Raw genomic sequence first — 23,124 nt, forward strand, 5'->3', positions numbered from 1 at the left:
TCGCAGGAGGCCTCCGTCACAACGGCAGGGTCTCCTCTTGCCTCGTGGCTGAGAAGCCTTCCGTTGGATACACGCACCACATCTTCATCCAGGCCTCTACTGAGGGACACTTCGGCTATTTCCATGTCTTAGCCGCTGTGAATAATGCTGCAGGGAACACAGGGGCTCGCATATCTTTACGAACAAATGTTTCCAATTTTTCAGGTAGACAACCAGAGAGGGATTGATTGCTGGGTCCTATGGAAGCTCCAGGCGTAATTTCTTTGAGAAGCCTCCGTACAGTTTCCCAGAGTGGCCGGCGGTGTCCTTTTCCCCCCGAGGCTGCCGAGCTGATAGGATGTGAGCGGGCGCCTTGGTCTGGGGGCGCTGCCTGTGCATCCAGCTGACACAGGGGAGAGCCACGTAGGGAGGAGAAAGACCCCAGTGCAGCGTCCGTCGGTCTGCCAAGGATGGTGTTTTCTTCTTTCTATCTGACAGTATTTTCACAATTAAAGAATATTACTGCCATAATCACCCCCCCCCACAAGTAATTTAAACATTTTTAGGTCTCGTTTTATGCCTAAAAATGAAGCGAGCCCTCTGCTATACGGTCTGCGTACAGTCTGCAGACAAGCGTGTTGCTGCCTGCGTGGCTGACGGAGTGTCCGCTCCGGGAGCTGGAAGAAATAAATCGGAGGACAGCAGAGACGCACACCTGCTTCCTCTCAGGCTGATAAAGAACAATTAACTCTCATCAGAACCGATCTGGCTTGGCTCTGGGGCTAAATGTTATTTGCAAAAAAACACAGCAGGTTTTGTCAGTGACTGAAAGCTCCTGGAAGGCTCTAGCAAGATGGGAAATGGAAGCGTCTGAGCCAGACAGACCCGGTGAGCTGACACGTTCAGTGATCGTGTAGTTCAAGCCCATGGCCATATGGAAACAAACAAGATTCGTTGGGCCTCATTTTTATAGCTCACTGGAGGACTTGATGGGTCGCTAAACTTTTTGCTTGTCTGTAAAACTATAGAACTGAATATGAGGAGCTCCTATCAAACCAACTGATCAGATCACATCTGCAGTCAAAACAAGCAGACAGAACTCTTTGGTCCCCCACCCCCATTCCAGATTAAGTTTTTCAAGCTTGATGCTGCAAAGGAGAAGGTGTCCTCCAGGGCGCCTCCATGGGGGAGGTTTGGGGCTTCTTCTAGGGTTTGTGTTGTGTTGGGTGATCGGGACAGGTGTTAAGAACCAGGGCCCACTTCTGGGTCGGATGCCGTTGAGACATCGGGTCAATGTGGGGACTGAGTCCCTCGGCGATTTGTGCAGGAGAGAGAAAAGGGGCTTGTTACTGGTGAAACAGCAGCAATCACCCAGAAAGAAGCAATGCATGTCAGGAAAGGGGAGTTTTCGTAATTTTCGTGCTTGCAAGAGCGGCCTTGACGACGTCTTGTTCTGAGTGTTTACGTTCTGCTGTGGACATGGCTGACTGTCAGCGGGGCCATTTACTACTTTCTCAGTCCGGCCAACTTTACAGTAAACATGCCACCTGATAAAAACTAACATTTGAATACACGTTCAACTCAGAAAATGCTGCTTCTTCTCCTTTCTTTAAACCTGTGGGTAAACTCTGTGATCCATTCCAGCTTCTCCACTATCGAAGGGGTCGGAGATGTTCGGCGGCTCACCCCACGAAACTGGTTAAGGAAGCCAGGAAGGCGGCGGCAGCTCTAAGCATTTCTTTGTTGTCACACATCACTGTGCTCAGGAGGCCCAGTTTTGAAATTGTTTGTTCCAGAAATTTGTCCTGAGTACTTACTTAATGCCTTGCATCCTTCTATGCTTGAAGATACACGGTGATGAGACAGCTACATCTAGCTTAGAGTCCGGCTGGAGGGATGGAAAGGGAAGAGGCCATTCATTTCAGCATAAGTGTCATGACTGGGAACCGCTCTGAGCTATGGGAGCTCGTAACCAGGGAGGCACTCCCCACTGGGGTCTCTCCCGGCGTCCAGAGGTGGCCTGCCCTCCTCGGCTCCGCGCCCCTTTCTCCATGTTCAGAGCAGTCAAATCACTGTGATCTCATCATGTCTCTTTCTCTGCCTCTTCATCTTTCTTCTTCCTCCTTTTGAGGACCCTTGGTTACCCTGGGCACCGCTGGATAATGCAGGATCATCCTGTGTTTTGCCCCTTAACCATATCTGCAAAGAGTCCCTTCCGCCATTATACATAGGTTCCAGGGACATCTTTGGAAGGGTCATTATTTTTCCTTCTATAGATATTTAGCCTTTTTTTCCCTCCGAGGAGAGAAGGAGGCGTCCCAGCTTCATAGAGAAAGTGGCACCTAAGCCGACGCCAAGAAGGAACACGTCCAAAGCAGAGGAGGGGCCTGGAGACGGCGAGAGAGCAGGTGCCTTGGCGGGTAGTCGGCTATCGCTGGGTTACGTGGTAGTGACAACCACCCTCCCTAATCTGGGGGCCCGCCACAGCGAAGGCTTCTCATCGGGGCTGCTTGTCCACTGTGGACGCGCCTGCATCCTGGCTCTGCTCCGTGGCACCTTCATTCCAGGACCGAGGCTGAAGGAGCAGCCTGTCCGGAACACGTCAGACCATGAGGTGGCAAAACCACAAGGTGACACTTGATATTTCTGATGCTTGGGAATGGCATATGTCCAAAGCTGACATCAGCGGGCCAGGGAGTAAAACCCTCCCGCAGGAAGAGGCAGGGACTAATTGGAAAGGGAGAGGCCAGCACAGTACAGGGGCCTGGGGTGGAGAGTAGGTGGGGGAGCAGCTTGAAGCCCATGGGGTCATGAGGGCCGGATCTACATCCAACCGCCTTTGTTCTGACGGAGGCTCCATTGGGGCAGGAACTAGGTCACGGCCTTCTCATTCAAGCCCAGAGTTTCTCACCCTTTTTCCCCATTATCACTCCCCCCACACCCCCATAAAACCTTAATGCAGATTTACTGTTAGATACTGCATGAACAAATGTCTGGGCCATACGTATGAAACAGTGAAGTGTTTGCCCCTCCCTAAGATCCAGTTTCCACCCTTTGCTGGTGGCACGGGCCCTGTGAGAAAGCATGCTGTAGCCGTGATCACACTGAAGGTTCTAACCAATTCTTCAACTCCGTCGACTTAAACCATGTGATTGTGAGCAAAGCAAACTGCTCGTAGTTGATGAGTGTACATGCAGAAACCTTACCACTTTATGTACACTCAGTTCGACTAGCACCACGAGGCGAGAAGCCTTGCAGGGCCAACGGAAACTAGTTACATCTAGGTGTTGCTTTGCAGAACGCTCAGAAATGGAGTCTAAATCTCTCGGTTCCAGGAGTCCTTGCCACTGTAAGGCAGCCCTGCCTGACCTTTGGGGGCATCCATTAAGCAAGACTGAACTTCCCCTGGTGATTCAAGGTCACACTATGAATATCGAGGGCCAGCAACACTGGTCACCTTCCGCTTTTTAATATAATATTCTGTGGCTTTTTTATTCCTCTTTGGGGAGATCCTGGCAAGCCGCCAGTCTCAGGCTCCCGACTGTCATGACGTCCTTGGCCAATTCAAGTATCTCGTCTCGGCTTTGGTTTTAGGACCAGGTGAGCTCCACACTGAGTGAGGGCTGGAAACTCTCCAGAGGGGCTGAGTGCTTAGTGCTCGGTCCCACTCAGCCCATGAAGCTTCATGAGAGTCGCCCGGAGGCCGCTCACCTGCCAGGCACTGGTCCAGGCCCCGAGTCTGTAACAGTGGATTAAAAAGTACTGTCCTTGTCCTCTGGAGGTCAGAAGCGTCCGAAGACACTGGAGTTTACGACCTCTGACAGCAGGAGGGCGGGAGCACCGGGCAGGGCCGAGTGAGGCTGGTTGGTTGAAGGTGGGGGCGTCTGCCTTCAGCCACGAAGGGCTCTCCTCTTGGGTTTCATTTTCTGTGTGTCTGTGACTTGGACAAAGATAAGGCGTCCCCAGACTGTGGAGACCGAGAGGTTACGGGGCAGTGCACAGTCATTGGTTTGGTGGTCTTCGTGGTTACAGAGGCACATTACCTTCTCGGGTTCGGCCTGCCCTCCCCTCATCGAAATGTGTTCTACACCACGTAGCACTTGCAGGTGGAACAGCCAGTCTCTATGTTTATTCAGAAACACAGGTTTTGAAAGGTTTTCCTTATTTAAAGAAGGCAGCGGGTCATTCAGGGGTGGAGAGTGTGACTGAGGAGAAACCAAGGGGATTTCAGGTTCAAGGCCCTCATGGCGGCCGCCAGGTCCGCGCCCTCTCTGTTGCAGCCACTCTGGCCTGCCTGCTGCTCTGTTCCCCGAACCCGCTAAGCATGCAGCCCCTCAGAAGCTCCGTGCTTGTTTCACCTACGGCCCAGGAAGCTCACTCCGCATCTCGCAGGGCCCGTCACTGCACGCAGGTCCTGCACGGTTGTCGCCTCTGCAGACAGGGCTTTCCCGCCCTCCTCCTCCCCATCCTGTCTCTCTGTGCCTGCTCCTCATTTGATTCTAGTCATTGCACCCGGCATTAAAGGACGCATCTCTGGTCTGCCTCCCCTGAAAGGCACCCCCAAACTGAACACGAGGTCCTCGAGGGTGGGGACTGGCCATTCACCACGCTCTCCCCAGGCCAGGGGAGCGGCCAGCACCCAGGGCCACGGCCGGCACCCAGGGCTGCATCATCTGAGTCACCCTGTAGTCTTGTTACAACTTGAAGTTGTTTCACCACTTTTTTTTGTGACATCTGTGAGGCTTCTGTGTGTAACACACTCGACCCTCCAATGTTCTTCCGAAAGCAAGTCTCACTTACTTCAATGTGTTGGAGTCTGTCCGTGGAAGTTCTGAATCATTTCATGCACATTCTCATTTGGGAAAGTTAACGGGAACCCCGGTCTCCATGTGCTCAGAATGACCACTGAGACATTTTCTCTGCCATTTCTTTCTTTTGACCAACTGCAGCCTGAAATGCCTTACGCCATCCACCCCTGACGATCCTCTGGCTTTGCCGGTCCCTTCCTTCTGTTCCACCCAGACCAAGATGCCCACGCTGGTCCTCCCCAAGACAGTCGGCCTCCTGTAGTGGGCAGTCACAGCCCAGGAGGCAAATCTCAAGTAGTTTCTGCCCCTGCAGGGTGAGCTGGACGGCAGCCTCCTTCAGTCACGGCCAAGGCTCATTCCCCTCCCTCACCTGCGGCACCGACAGGCTGCACCTAGTTCCACACTCGAGCAAAGCCCAGCACTGCCTTTGAAGTTTCTGTTCTATAGCCGTCTAGAAATGGTCATTTTTGCTAAGCACAAAGTCTAGAGAAAGGAAATTTTTCTTATAATCTTTTTTTAAAAGTTAACCTTGGTTTCAAACATTATTCCCAGGCTTATTCAGCCGAATCGGCTACACAGAATGGTTCGTGTAGAAGCAGAAACTGCAAAGAGCTGTCCGGTCCGAGGGGCTAGGCCTTAAAACTGTTAGAGGGCTAGATGTGATCAGGTCCACACAAGATCTGAAAAGGCGGTCGTAGCATAAAACTGCAGCTCCAGTAACTTCAAGTTCCTCTTCTTCGGAGGTCGACTCCATGCCGTCTGCTTCATCCTTGGAAGCCGCATCCATGTCCTCCCTGAGATCTGGAACTTCTTCACCCTCCTCCTCCCCTGTAGCCAGGGGCACTTTTCTGCCCAGATTGTTTGGGCGGAGCTTCAGCCAGTCCCCTTCGACCAGCCAGACTGTCGGCCCCAAGGTGATTTAAGACGCCGGGCAGCGTTTCTGCCAGCTGCGTTGTCTCGGCGCTGTCTGTGATGTCACGGCGTTCGCTGCCAGAGAGGCCTGCATCCCTCGGTCTGTGAACGTATTTACCGCTTCGGTACCAGACACACTGTTTACCCCTCACTTCCGTAAGGAGTGCTGACGTTGTTCATCGCCTGCTGTCCCTGTCCTGTGAACCCCCTTCTCCCACCAGTGCGCACCTGTGCCTGCAGTTGGGCCCGTTTCTCTTGGTTCGTGATAGTTTCTTTCATCTTGTTGGAGGGGACACGGGGCCTCGTGGGGACCTGGGCTGGCGCTTGGGGGTCTTCGGCAGACCGGCTGAGAATGAGCACGCACACGTGGGGACTCGGCCTGGCAGTGAGCATAACCGTCTTCAAGTGGACACGTGCAGAACGGTACAAGAGCTCTGACCATCTGTGCACCTGTGAGCACACACACACAATGTCTGTAAGTGAATACACTGATCAAGAAGAAAGAGAGTTTGGCTCTCGTGCAATCCTTTTAATTAGCTTAAGGAGGCTTCGCATTGCTCCAGTCGATGAGAGCACCTTGAAAGTCCCCCGCAGAGTGTGTCAGAGGCAGTCAGGATGCTGAAACTGAAAACTGAAGATTTCAGTAACTGCTGAGAAATAATCTCGGAAACACTTTGTCAAACTATCTCCAGAGCCAAGAATGTGTAAAAACGGAACAGAGATTTAGAGCTGTCTCAACAAGAGCCAGGGCCTGCGGAGACAGGAAGTCTGGGACGCATGATGAAGCACGTGCTGTTTTCCATTTTAAGTACGTAACCTGGTTTTAATCATTTTCCAGAAATGTTTCCAAATTAGAAGAGAGGGGGGAAAGAACCTTTGAAGGATATTAGCAAGACTACACTCTTTACTCCGTCCGAGGTCAGAGCCGGCTTCGCAGCTCAGGCCCCGAGAGGCCAGCACACCTAAGAACTGCGATGTCAATCCTATCGACTTACATACATGACGCGCCTATGCCCGTCCGCCATACTGCGGACCTACTTTAGACGGTGCGGTGCTCTCTGCCTTCTCCACTCACGCTAAGTTGAAAAAAGCCCAGACACACTAGGGTGAACTTTACAACTCAACTTCCTTATGAAAAATAAGGAACATGGACATCTACTGGTGTACCCAAACTTCTGAGCGACCTGTCACTGAAGTCACGGGTCGGCAGACATCGGAGCGGAGACGTCCCTGAGAACAGAAGCTGAGGCTGGGCCACTTCCGAGACACTCCTGACGGGGAGGGCGGTGCCCTTGCATGGCCCGGGGGCTACGCACAACGTGAGGCGAACGCAGGTTTCCAGTTGTGAGTGAGCACAACACAGAGTGCATTCTTGTAGTAGTACTTCATTCCTGTATCGTTTTCCTGACGAGCATCTGTAAACCTACTCCCCCCCCTGCATATTAATTACATATGAAGAGAGACCCCCAGGAACCAAGGACAGGACAGGAATTCAGATGTGTAGGAAAAGAGGAAAGCCAAAACGCACGTTGCATTGGACTTAACGCAAACAGAACGTTTCTTAGCAGAGAGTAACTCTGCGCTAGAGTGTTCTGAGCGAGCAAAGGCCGCCAGAACGAATCTGGTTCCCAGACACGACAGGCACTGGGAGTCTGCGCCATGGACGGGAGGCCTAGGCTGGAGAGGGAGAAGGCAGAGGAAGACAATGACCGCGTGAGTGACAGGGAGACGCAGAGGGAGGTGGCCTGGGGGGTGAGGTGGGGAGGACACAGTGCACACTGTGGCCCGGCAGGCCGCTGAGAACGGGTGACGTCAGCTGCCGCTGCCTGGCTCTCATCTGGCCAGATAACTGGAAGGGTCTTATTTAATGGGACTGGAAAACATTTTAAAAAAGAAAAATGCACAGTACATTTTATTTGTGTTCATAAAAAGAGTTATTATACCAATCAGGCCTTTAACAGGTAAAAACGTAAATCTATTTGCAGAGTTAAACATAGGAAAATACAAAAGCAGACCGAATTATCAAAAAGCAAACATTTTATTTAAATTACTAAATACAATTAATTTCCCTGATTTTCACCCATAACGAGTGTCACCTAACATACAGGCTGGTCTGCACAGAGGTGAGCGACCCCGTGTCTCCGTGTGCGTGTGCATGCATGTGCGTGCACATGCGCACACACAGAACCACTGGCCTGGGAAAGCGGCACTGACTTGTTACAGTGTCTGTCTTAGAAACTCTCACCATTGGAAGGAAATTCAGAGGCAGACTTGATTTAAGTAGCAGAGTCCTTGATAACTTAGAAAGTTAAAAGCTTGTCGTGATAAAACCATCTGGTGCACCTTCCTCAGGAACTTTAGCACTTGACCTTTGTGCAGACCCCACGTCCGGAAAACGGTGACCAATCCTGCAACGGCAGGATCTGGTTCATTTGCCATGTGGTTGGTCGTGGTGCATTTCCGGTGTGTATGTCAGCAGAACGATCATGACCCAGAGGTGAAGCAAAGCCTGCAGAAGGACAAAGCAACTTGTGGATTAGTCAGTAACTCCTGTTTCTGTCTTCACCACAGGCCTCCTGAGCGGTGCGTGGGGGGGCGGGAACCACGTCTCACTTGTCCCGTACTCCCTCGGCTAGCACTGTGTCTGCAACACTCTGGGGGCTGGGGGACAGTTACTGGGTCACCGACGAAGAGACAACGTACAGTCGATGGCGGGTAACAGTTACGAGGCCCTACACGTGGCTCAGCCAGGAGAACGGTCCTCCACTCGCTGCGGAGGTCAGAGGTACCAGACACACATGAAGTGGCTGGGAAGGCTTTTTAAGGGCAGTTACAGCTGGTGTTTGGAGAGGGTTGGGCCATGCTCTGGTGAAGAGGGGGTGACGTGCCTGGCAGGAATAAGGTGTCCGGTTTTGGAGGTGACCTGGGCCCCAGCACGGGACCTGCAGGGACACAGTCCCACTAATCCCCTGGGGGGGGGGGCGTGACAATGACCGGAGGCCCCACCTCCCAGGGCCTTCCCCTCAGCAGTGAGCAACGCCCGGTCTCGTGCTGTGGACACTGCGCGCGTCTTGGCCTCCAACACCTGGGAAGTCGGCCTGGACGCGGGCATATGCTGAATCCTTTCTGAGGCTTTCGTCCTCTCCACCCCCCTCTCCTTAAAAACTCCTTATCTGAAAGAGTAACTCTACCCTCTAGTGGATCACAGAGAAGTTTCTTTCTAAGTATGCTTTTATTTCTTTTGAAGAAAAAAGTGCCTGGCTTAATTCGACTCAACCACTTTTAAGCACCCCATTCAGAGCACTGAGTGGGTCTTTAGGCTCCCAGGCCACTTGCAGGGGCGGCCCGACCAGGGTAACCACTGGATTAGAGCGAAGAAATCCAAAAAAGAGTAAGTCGAGCTTGAGATCTTTTTAGAAAATAAAGCAAAACACAGCAACTTTACATCAAGATAAAAATGAAGCTAATTGTTTTGCCTTGTATTTTTATCATAAAAGGGCTTAGAAAGGGAGGTAACTTAAGCTGCACTGAAGTTAACTTTATTATAGGGAAAGTCTTTGAGCAATTATGTTTTAAACATAGCAAATGGTTAACTTCACTTGCATATTTTAAGGGAAAAAAACTTAATTACCAAAATTGATTGCTAAACTCTTAGTCAAAAAGATCAGCAGCTAAAGAAACTAGTGACAAATCGAACGCGGCGTTGTCTCTTTAACCAGGTTCACGTACCATGTATATGATCACAAACACTCGTGCGATGGGGTATCTTCGGAGGAAAATTCCCAGACGGATGCTGCACAAACAGAGGGGAGGGTGGAGGGGAGAGAAGAGAGTTAGACGAACGGCGGACCCAGCTGTGGTGATTATGATAATGCTTCTTAACACTGCACTTACTTATATACTAGTCCTGCGGCCACTGTGCAAAAGATTCATTTACAGTAGACTGTTAAATACTTACCTGAAATAATCATACAGAAACACTACAAGGCAAACAGACCCTTTACCATTACTTGGGTTTGGCTGTCAAGCTGGTCCCTCCCTCTCTAAATTGTGTTTCTTTAGTTTCTTTAGAACTGAAGAAGTTCTAAAACGCAAGACAAGGGTGAAAACACAATTAGGAAAGAGCCTGGTTGGAGTAAATCTGCAAACTGCTAACGTGAAAGCTTTTGCAGGGACCCTTGCTTCTAAAAGGCACAAAACTGTAGAAACTCGAGTAAACACTTGTGAAGTGTGAGGAGCGATGTACGACATGAGGACCTTGCGGCTCATGGCTCTTCAACACTTTTCCCCTGGCGAGATGGACACAGGACAAGCAAATGCACCTTTTTTCTCTATCTTTCTGCTGCTTCTGTTGCCACTAGCACAATGCCTCACATACAGGTTCTCTAACAATTATTATGGAAGTTGAACAAATAGTTAAGACAGGCGTGCATATTAATTTGGGGGTGATAACTATGGCGTCCTGTGTCCATGGCTCCGGGCACCTTGCGCAGTAAACCCTCCTCCTCGTCTCTAACCCCACAGCTCTGATCTGACGCAGAAAGGGTAAGAAGAGGTTGCTCTTTCATGCAACGTTTCACCGAAACTGTGTTTAATCATACACACTTAAAAGACAGAAGAGTTTAGTAGGATGTTTAGACATGAACTTCATCAAGGCTATAAATAAACTTAAAACATCTTTTCTTTTAAAAGATACTAAAGACAGCTTCCTAATCTACTATTTCGACACCACTTCACAGCGGAGTAAACACTATCTATACTCATTAGCATGTGTGTAAAAATCACGACGGTGGTGGTTTGGGGTAAATGCGTCGGCAGGACTTTGTTTTTTAAGTCCCCTCCTTTTTCCTTCCGAGCAGTCCTTGAGCACCAATCAGTGTTTGGTGCTTTCTTCTAGCAAGTCTTTTGCTTCATTTATTTTGGTTGCTAAGTACGGAGACCCGACTTTCACTGGGTGGTTCAAAATCCTGAATCTCCTGTGAGCTGTTCCAATTGTGGCCTTGCCAGCAGACGGCTTCCACCCAAGATAAGACCGGCTTCTTCCCCACTCGTTTGTTGTTCAAATCCTCCTTCCCAGTAGGATGAGAGGCTAGGGGCTGAAATCTTCTGTGATTACTTGGTCTAGGCAGGGGTGTCCAACGCGCAGCCCACGGGCCTCATGCAGCCCAGGACGGCTATGAATTCGGCCCAACACAAAATCGTAAAGTTACTGAAAAGCAACCTGGTGGACAAATACGTCTTTTTTCCCCATCAGTTTTCATTAGTGTCTGTGTATTGAATGTGTGGCCCGGGACAACTCTTCTTTCAGGGGGGCAGAGACGCCAGAAGGTCGGCCGCCCCGGTCGGGCAGAGGTTTCCAGGTCCGAAACGCACAGCGACCTGCATGTGCGAAAGCTGCAGCACCCAGCGCGACAGCCATCAGGCTCCCGGGCCCTGGGCCGTCTCCACGCCCGGCCGCTTGGCTGAGGGGTGTGACGCTGCCAAGAGCAGCCATGGCGATGCGGTCGAGAGACTGGAAACAGTTCCTCCCTCCCTCCCTCCCCTACTTAATACTTTTATTGACAGCTGCTTGCTGTTTGTTGACTTAAAAAAAAATCGAGTTGTAAACTTTTATTACAAATTTAAAAATGAGGTTCTTAAACATCTCAACTTGACCAGACATGAAACAATTTAAAAACCTTTAAGGATGCATTAAGCAAAACCATGCTTCTTTTTAAAAAACAAAAGAAAACAAGAACCCCACATGCTGGTCACTACCAAACAGAGAGGTCTCTGGGTGAGAGCAATGAAAACCCCACGCCGCACAGCTCGCGCACACAGGTCAGGTCATCGGTCTGTGGGCGAAGAGCGAGCGTTGAAGGTCTGCAGCCCCAGGCTCCTGGTCACTTCTCATTGCTGGAACTTCACGTTCGTTTCTCCTTGTTGGACAACTAGACCGGGTGACGGTAGATTCCAAGCGGGCACCACTCAGCCCCGCCCTGCCCAGCCTCGGGAGCAGATGAACCCCCAGCTGGTGGATCAGCTGCTTTTGTCTCTCTGCCACCTTGTGGTTTAAGGTTTTCTGGGCGTCTGTGATGGCAACCGAAGTTGCGGTGGTACCAACGTTGAGGTGGCTGCTGACCTTGGGTCTCATCTCAAGCTTCCTCATCTTCTCCGCTGCTGTCCTCTCTATGCCGTCTTCGTCCAGGAGGGCCCCTGCGGAACCGCAGTGTGTGGCCCCGATACACAGTCTGTCTCACTGGTCTGCCCTGCTCTCCCGCACCCCGGTCGTCACACCCTCCATCCGGTCTCCCTGCATGGGAACTCCGTGGTAGACGCCCTGGGGCCTCCGCACGTAGGAAGGGAGGGAGGGCCGTGCAGCTGGGCCGGGCCTTCAGGAGCACTCTCCATCCCTCAGTCTTTTCCCCAGCCTCACTGTCCTGGTAATTCTGCTGCTAATTGCGTGGAGGATGCCTGCGACGTGGAGAGCGTCCACAGTGCTTACGGTATAATGCTTACGGTCTGCCGCGTCTTTACAGCCTTGCACGGCAATCCCACCAGGGCCCGTGGCGTTGGCTGTTCCCGCACCCTTCTCCTTCAACCACGTCGGACTCCAGTCCCTCCATCCCCTACACCGTGGGGGTACTTCCCGGAGCTGTTCTTCTTTATGGCAACCTGGTGGACAAATACGTCTTCCTTGGTGTCATCCCTGTTGATGAGACTTCTGTCTCTTACACCGAATCACTTTACTCCTCCCCAAACCTTCCTTGCGATGACCTTCTTGTCCCCGCAGGCAGGTGCCACCGATATGAGGCCGCCACCCCCTGCGCCACTGCCGGTGGTGCCTGGCTTGATGTCAGCAGCGCCGAGGAGGGCGGCTGCTGGGTCCTGGCCTCACTGCTCACAACCGCGGGGACGGTGACCGAGGCCGGCTGTGCTGGTGACGCGGCTGGCGGCAATGGTGGGGCTGCTCAGGGCTCTCTGGGGTCTGCTCTTTGCTCCTGATCGAACTTTAAAACATTTTCTATATAAGACGGATGTCTGCTAGTATAAAAAGTTTATTTACATATATATGTGACAAATTATGTATCATTTATGTAATATAAAGAAATTACAATGAGTACTATTCATTAGTAACATCTTTGATTCTACGTAACAACGTAATGAGATAAAACATTCAAATGGATGCATGTACATGATACTTTCTCAATGAAATGTAATGAGTTTCTAAATGGTTTATTACAGAAGAAAGAGAAATGATCAGCGTTAATCATTCAATAAAATATTTCATGACATTGAAATATCATGAAAGGAAAAAGGCAGATGTCACTTTAAACATCAGCTCCATCTGATGGGACTCACAATGACAGAAACCACTGGGAAAAGTTACTAAAGCAGCCGAGGGTCCGTCGCTGGTCGCCACTGGCAGGGCTCACCTGAACTGGTCGATGGAACTAGCAGCCTTGCGGACTCTCCCGTACACCCCGGCCAGGTTGGTCTCTGCATCGTTAAAAAGAACGGGGACGTTTCGCAGACGAGTGCCTGGCAAACGAGAAAATAATGAACTGATGTACAGACACCGAAATGAACTTTCTAACAAAACTACAGATGAATATGCGTATTACAGGTGAGAGAAATTCTCAGGGCCAACTTTCTAAATATTACAGCCAAAGATAAAATCGGAAAGTAACAGATAAATTTGGTTATAAAAGGTTTAAACTTCCATATCCCCAAAATTAAAAACTAGGAAAATTATTTCTCTATGAAGTTAGCAAAAATTAAAGTTTATGAATACCCAAGGTCGCCAACAGTCAGTAGTAACAGACACTTCACTCCTGCACCAGTAAGAGGGTGGCCGACACCCTTTCTACAAGGCCGGTGGCTCCAGGGCACCTCCGGCCCCGTCCAACTGCGTCCCACCTCCCTACGGTGTCTAACGGCATCTCCGACTCAGCGCGCCAGGGCCATGGACCAATTCCCTGCCCCTGCCGCCAACACACTCCCCCGCAACTCTGCCCATCTCGGAACTCTCGATCCTTCCTTCTGCTCAGGCCAAAGACCTCGACTCCTTTCTCTCTGTCAAACTCCTTCTGCCAGCAAAGGGGTCAGCTTGCCTTTAAAATAAACCCCTGCGGTTCCCGCTCGGGTCGGAACCACCGCCCTCTCTCACATGCATGAATTCAACGGCTCCTCCCTGGTCCCCTGCTGCCACGCGTAGCTCTCTGTGGACTACTTCCGACATAGCAGCCAGAGGTATCTTGTTAAAATGCGGGTCACATCAGCCACTGTCTCCAGAGCCCCCGCTGGCTTCCCCCTTTCTTCAGGAGAAAAGTCCGTGCACAGGCCTCACAGCCTCCGCCAAGTCCCTCAGCTCGCTGCCCCCAACCGCCCCCCACCGCCCCTCACACTCAGTCTACTCCAGCTGCCTGGCCTGCCCGCCACTCCTGCAGCAGGCCAGCAACCCTCCCGCCCCAGGGCCTTTGCACCTGATCTTTTCTCTACCTGGAACACTTCCTGTAGCTGTCCTCACTGCCCACCATCTTACCTCCCACGGGACTTAGTAAAGTGCTGTCTTCACAACGAGGTCTTCCTGACACCCGAAATTGCAGCCCCGTCTCCACCCTTGGCACCCGGCGCCTCCCTCCTCTGCACACACACCACCTGCGCTCCTCCCGGGGTGACGGCAGGGGTCAGAGCCGCAGGCCGCAGACTCTGGTCTCTGTTGTTGACCACTGTTATCTTTAACGCCTAAAACAGGACTTCGCACTAACTAGGCACTTAATTATTCGCTGATTTGGGCAACAAAAACCAAGTGTTCAGGTGTACACCTCCTGACCCAACAATTCCATAGCTAATCATTTATACTAAAAAAGTAAAAGATGTACAGAAAATATTTTCCTCAGAACTGCTTATATTACTGACAAAACTGGCAACAATCTAAATTCCCAACTACATGGAATTCATTACACAAATTATAGAATTTCCACAATAGAGTCCTATGAAGCAATATATAAATTATTGTATAAAATGTGGAAATGTATTTATATGAAGAGTTAAAATCAATAAAACAGACTATAAACATATGTAAGAAAAACTCAAAGAATTTTCTAGGATTAAATCTGTTGAAGCTTATGTTAAAATTTTTAACCATTTTGAATATGTATCTTGGAAATGCAGATTCCACTATTAAAATGATAGAGCATGGATATACTTATGTGACTGTATTAGTTCTAACGTTCATAATGATGGACGATGGTCGATGGAACTTCAAGCCAATCTTGCTGAAAGGCCCCTCTCCCGAACCACCTGCCTTGTCAGCCCCCCCCCCCGGCTGCGTGTCCCCCTATAGTGACGACACTGTCGGTCCCCGGGCCACACTGCTCCCAGTCCTGCACCAGTGACAGGCAGCAGTGTTCCACAGCCCAGTTCATGACCGACTGTACCAGCGAGCACACGGCCCAGTCCTCGAATCTGGAGGACAGTGGGTGCTTCTTTGGATGAAACTTCTTTCCAATAAAAATGGTCTTTCTTTCACTTCTCAACATCATGTTGAATTAGCAAGATAAGAAATTAAGACAAAGATGGTGGCATAGGCAGACACAGCTCGCCTCTTTGCACAACCACATGAAAATCACAACTAAAATTCAGAGCCACCATCACTCAGAACCATCAGAAATTAAGCTGAATGGAAGTCTGACAACGACGGAATTAACCACATCAGTCCAGACTGGTAGGAGGGAGGCAGATGCAGAACGGGCTGGTCCAACATCCATGTGGATTAAATTCAGGAGAAATATCTTGGGAACAAGGAGTCCTAGACTCACATCAGGCCCATCCCAGCCCAGGTTCCAGTACCAGGAAGACAAGTCCCCACAAATTCTGGCTGCAAAAACCAGTAGGAATTGAGTCAGTAGAAGAAACTGCTGGAGCAGTTCCCCTTAAAGAACCCACATGCAGACTCCCCTCTCACTCCCTTTGAGCTCCAGCTCTGGGGTAGCAGCTTGAAAGGCACCAGTGGTACACGGGGGGATGCCAGAGACTGAAGTGTCTGGCAACAAGGCGAGCAGAGGCCATTGTCCTTCAGCTAAACACTCCACTCCACAGGGCTGGTAAACTGGTGCCATATCTGAGACCCCAACGACCGGCTCATGCTGACCTGCTTTGGAGATCCCCAGAGACTCTGCCCCACCCAACTTTGAGGTCTATACAAACTGCTTTTCCAAGACTGGCTGATCTTGGCTCCTAAAGCATATCGAAGAAGCAACAGCTGGATTCAGTAAGCCCTAGAGGCAGCCAGATTAGATTTACAGCTTGGCTTCACCTGGGAATCTCCAAGCCCAGCACAGGAGCAGCCATCTCAGATTGCTTTATAGTTCAGGCAGGGTGGCCCTGGGCAAAACACAGGTGGGGTCTGACCTTGGACTGCATCACCTGGGAAACTCCAGGGCCCTCAAATCCAGTGGACGGCTATAGACCATGTCAGAGCACCACCACCCTGCCCCTGCACAGCTGATCCTCCATGGAGGGCAGAGGTTGGTAGCCAGTGGCCATAGCCAGTCCTTGCAGCTGACTGGCCTGGGTAAATCCCTCCCACTGACCTGCCAACAGCAACCAAGGCTCAACTACAAGAGAAGGGTGTTCTCAGCGCTCATGAAGGGTGCACCTCGAGTACCCAGCTTGGGCGATAGGGGAGGCTGTGCCACTGCCCCTACAGGACACCTACTACATCAGGCCATGCTGCCAAGACAGAGTCAAATCAACTTTACCTAATACACGGAAACAAATCAGGAAGGCTGACAAAATGAGGAGACAGAGAAATGTGGCCCTAAAGAAAGAACAGATCAAAACTCCAGAAAGAGCGAAACCAAATGGAGATAAGCAATCCATCAGATGCAGAGTTCACAACACTGATTATAAGGATGCTCAAGGAACTTAGTAAGGACCTTTGCAACATAAAAAAGACTCAGTCAGAAACAAAGGATATACTAACTGAAATAAAAGAACAATTTACAGGGAAACAAAGCTGAGAATCAAATCAATGATTTGAAACACAAGAAAGCAAAAAACCACCACACAGAACAACGTGAAGAATTTTTTAAAAATGAGGATAATGTGAGCAGCCTCTAGGACAACGTCAAGAGGTCCAACATTCATCATAGGGGTGCCAGAAGGAGAAGACAAAGAGCAAGAAATTGGAAATCCACCTGAAAAAATAGTGAAAGAAAACTTCCTTAATTTGATGAAGGGAATAGACATGCAAGTCCAGGAAGCACAGAGAGTCCCAAACAAGACGGATGCAAAGAGGCTCACACGAAGACACGTGATAATTAAAATGCCAAAGGTTAAATATAAAGAGAGAATCTTAAAAGCAGCAAGAGAAAAGCAGTTAGTTACCAGATGTTTGCCACATGGGAGGGCAGAGGGGGAGAATGGGAGGTGAGGGGATTAAGAAGTACAAACAGGCAGTTACAGAACAGCCGTGGGGGTGTACAGTACAGGTAGGAAATGGAGCAGCCAAAGAACTTATATGCATGACCCACGGACGTGAACAATGGTGTGGGGAGTGCCTGAGGGAGTAAAATCAGGACAACTATAATGGCATAATCAATAAAATATACTTAAGGAAATTAAGGCAACAAAATGTCCATTTGAGGTTCTTTTTTTACCTTCACCAGTGTCAATCCCCGACATATTAATGGAAGGCCCTTCACCGCCGCTTCCAGGGGCGGATTTCATCTGCTGCTCGAGCCGCTCCAGCTGGAAGACCAGGGCGCTCTTCTCCGTGCTGAGACTCTCCAGCATGGTCTGCTTCTGGATGAGGGTCTCCGTCAGCTGGTGGAGTCGGCCTTCTAACTCAGACTGACTGCTGCTGCTCAAGGTTTTATTGGTGAGCTGAAAGGCAACACGTTCGTGAAATGATTACAGGAAGCAAAAGTCACACAACACAGAAAGCACATGACTGTATCTCCACAGGTAAACCGGTACCCACTGATTTCTCAGAACTCTAGAATGATTCTTTAGTTGTCTACGGAAGTGATTTCCAAACTAAATTAGTGAGTCGCAGTATCAAACTGGTGATTCACAATCTGCAATTTAAATAGAATAGAGCCCTGGCTGGTGTAGCTCAGTGGATTGAGTGTGGGCCTGTGGACCAAAGGCTCGCTGGTTCGATTCCCAGTCTAGAGCATGTGCCTGGGTTGCAGGCCAGGTCCCCAGTAGAGGGCGTGTGAGAGGCAAACACATACTGTTATTTCTCTCCCTCTCTTCCCCTCTCCCTAAAATTAAATAGATAAAATCTAAAAAAAAAAAAAAAAGAAAGAAAAAAAGAAAGAAAGAAAGACTAGAATGGACCCTGGCTGGTGTGGCTCAGTCAGTTCCCAGTCAGGGCACATGCCTGGGTTGCGGTCCAGGTCCTCATTAAAGGGGTGTGTGAGAGGCAACCGCACATTGATGTATTCCTATTTCTCCCTCTCTTCCCCTCTCTCTAAAAAGAAATAAAATCCTCAAAAATAATAAAAATAGAATGGGATGTATCAGAGTGCCAGGGTATTATTTTGTGAGACTTCTGTTTTAGTTCTGTACGTTGTAAAAGTGCATGAGCACTGAGACGCGATATAAACCTTACTTCTGACTCTAACACTGTGGATCCAGTACCTGAAGGCACTGATCCGTGGGACTCGGCCCAGACTCTCCCACCTGGGTAACCCAACAGTGTGCAAAGACCACTCCCTCCCTCCCCCCGAGGCCTCATCCCTGATCTGCAATTTCCTAGCTCTCCGACTTTGGACAAATGGCTGCACCTCTGCGAATCGGTTTCCTCATGAGCAACAGTGTCTGCTACACCGGGTACTTAGGGACGCAGTATTAAGTGAGAATTCTCCTGGCAGGTTCTGGCTGGCAGTTGGTTCTGACCTCCTTCATTCCATCTTCTGTTTGTTCCAATCTGCCACCATTTCCCCCATTCAGCTTCCGCTCTGCTGTCCGTACCTTCTTCCCCATTTGGAAAATTCAGTCCCCTCCTCTTACCTAGGCTCTACCTGCCATTGAAGCCTCTTCCCTGAAGCCCCTTCCAACTACTCTAGTCCAGGCTGACCTTGGCCTCTCTTAAGAGTCCCACTAATTGTCTTGTTATCTATCAGTCACTCTGAGACCATCATTTAAAGGAGTCGATTTTGCCTACTCAATGGAACTGTAAGCTCTGTGAGGGCAAGTATCATTCCCTGCAAGGACGCGGTTTTGAAAAGGCTACTAGATCCATCTACGTTTAAACCCCCAGCTCTGCCACGTCCCAGCCACAGTGTGGGGCAAACTACAAATCGGAGCTTCAGTTTCCTTGCTCAAAGGAGGTGATGACTAAATGAAGTTATATACATTCAGTATACTATCTGCCATATAGTAGGCAGTTAACTCAGCTTCCTTCCTTCTGAATTCCTTCCAGTGTGCCCACAAATTACATGCAAGGCTGGCGCCACAACATATTACTGACTGGAATGATCCTGAGTAAGATGTACTTACTATTACACAGGAACGCTCAATTTTAAGATTATACTGTTAACCCCTAATGGGCTAGCTCAATACTTCAGCACTTTTTTTTATCCTCCCCCCGAGGACATTTTTTCAATGCTTTCAGAGAAAGAGGAAGGGAGGGAGGGAAGTACTGATGCTAGACAGAAGCATCAATTAGTTGCCTCCCATATGTGCTTGGTCTGGGGAGCAACCCTGCAACTCAGGCATGCGCCCTGACCAGGAATCGAACCAGCAACCTTTTAGTTACAGGGCGATGCACCGACCAACTGAGCCACACCATCCAGGGCAATAATTCAGTATTTTGTTGGTTGAGGTAAAATTTACATACAAGTGGAATACCCAGATCTTAAGCACACGGTGAGTTTGGACAAATGTGTAACTGTGTAACCAACACCCAGATGAAAATACAAAGTATTCCCATCACTCCCAGACAACCACCGCTCTAATTTCTATCGCCAGAATTTTGTTTTACTTATTCTGGAATTTCTTATAAATGCAAACCTGAACAGGAACACTTTGTGTAGCTTTTTTTAAAAAAAAAGACTTATCCAAATAGTTGTATCGGGAGTTGGTTTCTTTTTATTGCTGAGTAGCCTGCAATCTGTTTACCCAACTACTTGCTGACAGGCATTTTAGTCATCTCCGGGTTTGGCTGTTTGTGAACAAACCCATTACAATCATCCTTTGTGCAAGTCTTCCTGTGGACATAAGGCTTCATTTGTACCGAGCGAATATATGGAATCAGAAGTCAGATGTGTGTTCACCTAATCAGCAACAGTGTTCCAAAAAGGAGGGTTCTAACCGCACCACAATGCGCACTGCCGACCTTGACTTTGGCCATTATGGAGGATGTGCAGTGGTGTTTCTCACGGAGGATTTACTCTGTACTTCCCTGATGACTGATGGTTCTAAGCACCTATTCATTAGGTGCTTATTTGGCTGCTCAATATTCTTTTGTCAAGTGTCTATCCAAGATATTTTGCCAATTAAAAAAAAAATTCGTTGTGAGGCCCTGACTGGGCAGCTCAGTTTGGTAGAGCATCACACCCACACGCCAAGTCTGTGGATTTGATCCCCGGTCAGGGCACATACAAAAATCAACCAATGAATGCATAAATAAGCAGAACTACAAATTTTTCTCTCTCTCAAATCCATAAACTAAAAAAAAATTAGTTGTATATATTATGGTAGTAAGAGTTGCTTCCTGGTTATGAATCCCTTCTCAGACATACGTATTATAAATATCGGCCCCCAGACTGTGTCCAACCTCTTTTCATTTCCCTAATGGGGTCTTTTGATGAGCAGAAATTTTAATTATCACGAAGTCCAATTTTGACTTTTTTTTCCTATGATATTTTTATGTCATCTTAAAAAAATCTGTCTTCCTCAAAGTGCGAAAGATTCCTATTTGTTTTTAAAAGGATTTTATTTATTTTTAGACAGAGGGAAAGGGAGGAAGAGAGGGAGAGAAACATCAATGTGTGGTTGCCTCTCATGCACCCCCTACTGGGGACCTGGCCCACAACCCAGGCGTGTGCCCTGACTGGGAATCAAACTGGTGACGGTTTGGTTGACAGGCCGGCACTCAATCCACTGAGCCACACCAGCCAGAGGAGCTTCCTATATTTTCTTCTAGAAGCTTTAGAACTTAGGCCAAGCCCCAGCCCAAATTAGTTTCCCAAATTAGTTTTTGTTAATTTTACAAGTCTAAATAGGGAATAAAGATCAAGGTTCATCTTTTTCCACTTTTTAAAAAGATTTTATTTATATTCACTTTTAGAGAGAAGGAAAGGGAGGGAGAAAGAGGGGGAGAGAAACATTGATGTGTGAGAGATACATCGATCGGTTTTGCCTCTTACACGCCCCCAGCTGAGGACCTGGTCTACAACCCTGGCATGTGACGGGACTGGAAATCAAACCTGTGACCTTGTAATTCAAAGGCCAGCACTCAATTGCCTGAGCCACACCAGCCAGGGATGTTTTTATCTAGTCCCATACAATAGTATTTAAAGAATAAAAAACTGGCAGTGTAATTTTTTTTTTAACCAAGATATTTTCCTTCTAACCCTGACCAGCGTGGCTCAGTTGGTTGAGTTTCATCCTGCAAAGTAAAAGATCGCTGGTTCGATTCCCAGTCAAGGCATATGCCTGGGTTGCAGGCCCAGTCCCCAGTTGGAGGTGTGCAAGAGGCAATTGGTCATTTCTCTTTTTCTCTCACACATTAATGTTTCTCTCCCTCGCGTTCTCCCTCCCTTCCCTTCTATGTAAAAAATAAATAAAATCTTTTAAATTTTTAAAATTTATTGATTGCTTGATTTTATATATAGAGAGAGAGGAAGACAGGCCATGGGAGGGAGAAAGAAAGAATCATCTATTTGTTGTTCCATTTAATTAATGCATTCATTGGCTGCTTCGTATATGTGCCCAGACCAGGGATCAAACCTGCAAACCTGGTGTTTGGGGACTGTGCTCCAACCACCTGAGCTACCGGCCAAGGCTCTGGTTAACAAAAATGGCATAATTCCTTACACAGAGTAGGCACCTAATAAATATTCAATCAATACTGGAATATTTATCTAGGGGTTAAACTAACTGGTGGCACGCTCCTTTCTTTTCTTTGACTTTCTGCTAGCAAGTCATCTGACCATCTGCCAGCATTTCCCAAATGTGAGCAAAGGAGAAGGGAAGACTCAAGTCGGTCCCTCGCTCTGAAATTACAACAGAGTAAAACACCTTAAGTTATGGACTACTATGAAGTCTGAGAACTTAAAAAAACAAAATTAGACTTTTCATGCCCAAACTAAGTCATTAGCTTACTAAAAAAATGAAGAACTAATCAATCTTTAGGCACATTATTTAAATCATCAGTGAGTGCATTATTTATTAAGCCAATCATCTGAAGAGAAGGTAAGAAGGGGCAACCTACAACTAGAGCGCACGCGAACTCGTGATTCTGTCCGTTAATGATAAAGACTGGTCAACCTAGGCCTGTGCTTTTTTCTGCATGTTTTCCATTTCCAGAGTTAAAAAGAGGTCTTGCTGACTTTATGAAAGACCCACCGATTGTTAATAGGAAGATTTCTCATTGGACTTTCCTTAGGAAAGAGAAACCACATTTATGAAAATGGCATCAGCACAACCCCAATGAAGCCAGAAGGCACAAGGTGTTGGCCTCCTCGAGTGACTCTGGCCACCCGGAGCCGTGAGAAGCGAGCCATAGAAACGACAAATGCAGGCTCCGATGGCATCAGATGAAAATTCTGTGTCAGGCTGAAAATAGCAGCTTATTACTGCAACAAGAAAACTCAGGTGAAAACAGGGAAAAAGAAGGTCTCACTGTGTTCTCTAGGGAAAAAAGCAGCTTTATACGGTGTCTCTGCCCAAGCGGTAAAAGCTGATGCATACCTGATTCCTAAGTTTTTGAATTTCTTCTTCTCGATCTTTAATTCTGCTTTGCAGTGTGTTCTTTGTTCGATACATATCTTCTTCTATGTAATGGAATTCCTACAAAGCAAGGCACAAAGTTAAAACAGCAGAAGTTAAAACAGCGCTCCCCAGTCCACCCCCAGCACCTGAACAGTGCCTGACTCCCAGCAGACACGCGGCCCACACGTGTTGAGTGTACACTGAAGGAGTGAACGAGCAGACTCGGAGGGTCTGATGGAAAGTTCATGCTCAGCATGATGCGTGACTGGGTATGTGGAAGCCTAAGCACAAGTCTTTACGTGTCGTGTGTTTTCATTGTTCTAGAACCACTGCTGGATCATATGAGAAGTGTAAGCCTAACTTAAAGGAAGAAAACCTGCAAATTGTTTTCTGAACTGTTTTCAAAATGCCTGCACCACTTCGCATTCCTACAGCAACAGGACAGCGTTCCCCTTCTTCCACATCCTTCCCGACATACAGCGCTGTCAGTCTC

At 48.7% G+C, this 23,124-nt stretch overlaps 1 protein-coding gene and 1 pseudogene across 1 annotated transcript in view; both read right to left on the reverse strand.

The window, feature by feature from the left end:
• Positions 1-7,718: 7,718 nt before the first annotated feature.
• GOLGA5 (golgin A5) overlaps positions 7,719-23,124 on the reverse strand; it is a 40,268-nt gene continuing 24,862 nt past the window's right edge. Inside the window, exons 9-13 of the mRNA XM_037130250.2 lie at positions 22,611-22,709; positions 17,345-17,570; positions 13,115-13,220; positions 9,429-9,492; positions 7,719-8,208 (exon numbers count right to left, since the gene is read on the reverse strand). Coding sequence (XP_036986145.2) covers positions 8,128-8,208; positions 9,429-9,492; positions 13,115-13,220; positions 17,345-17,570; positions 22,611-22,709 — 576 coding nt within the window. The 3' untranslated portion in view covers positions 7,719-8,127. The remainder of the gene's footprint in view (positions 8,209-9,428; positions 9,493-13,114; positions 13,221-17,344; positions 17,571-22,610; positions 22,710-23,124) is intronic.
• Positions 9,499-12,818, reverse strand: LOC128627547 (Y-box-binding protein 1-like; annotated as a pseudogene).

The sequence above is a fragment of the Artibeus jamaicensis genome, unplaced genomic scaffold (genome assembly GCF_021234435.1).
Source record: "Artibeus jamaicensis isolate MK-2021 breed Jamaican fruit bat unplaced genomic scaffold, CSHL_Jam_final contig_444, whole genome shotgun sequence".
Lineage (NCBI taxonomy): Eukaryota > Metazoa > Chordata > Mammalia > Chiroptera > Phyllostomidae > Artibeus > Artibeus jamaicensis.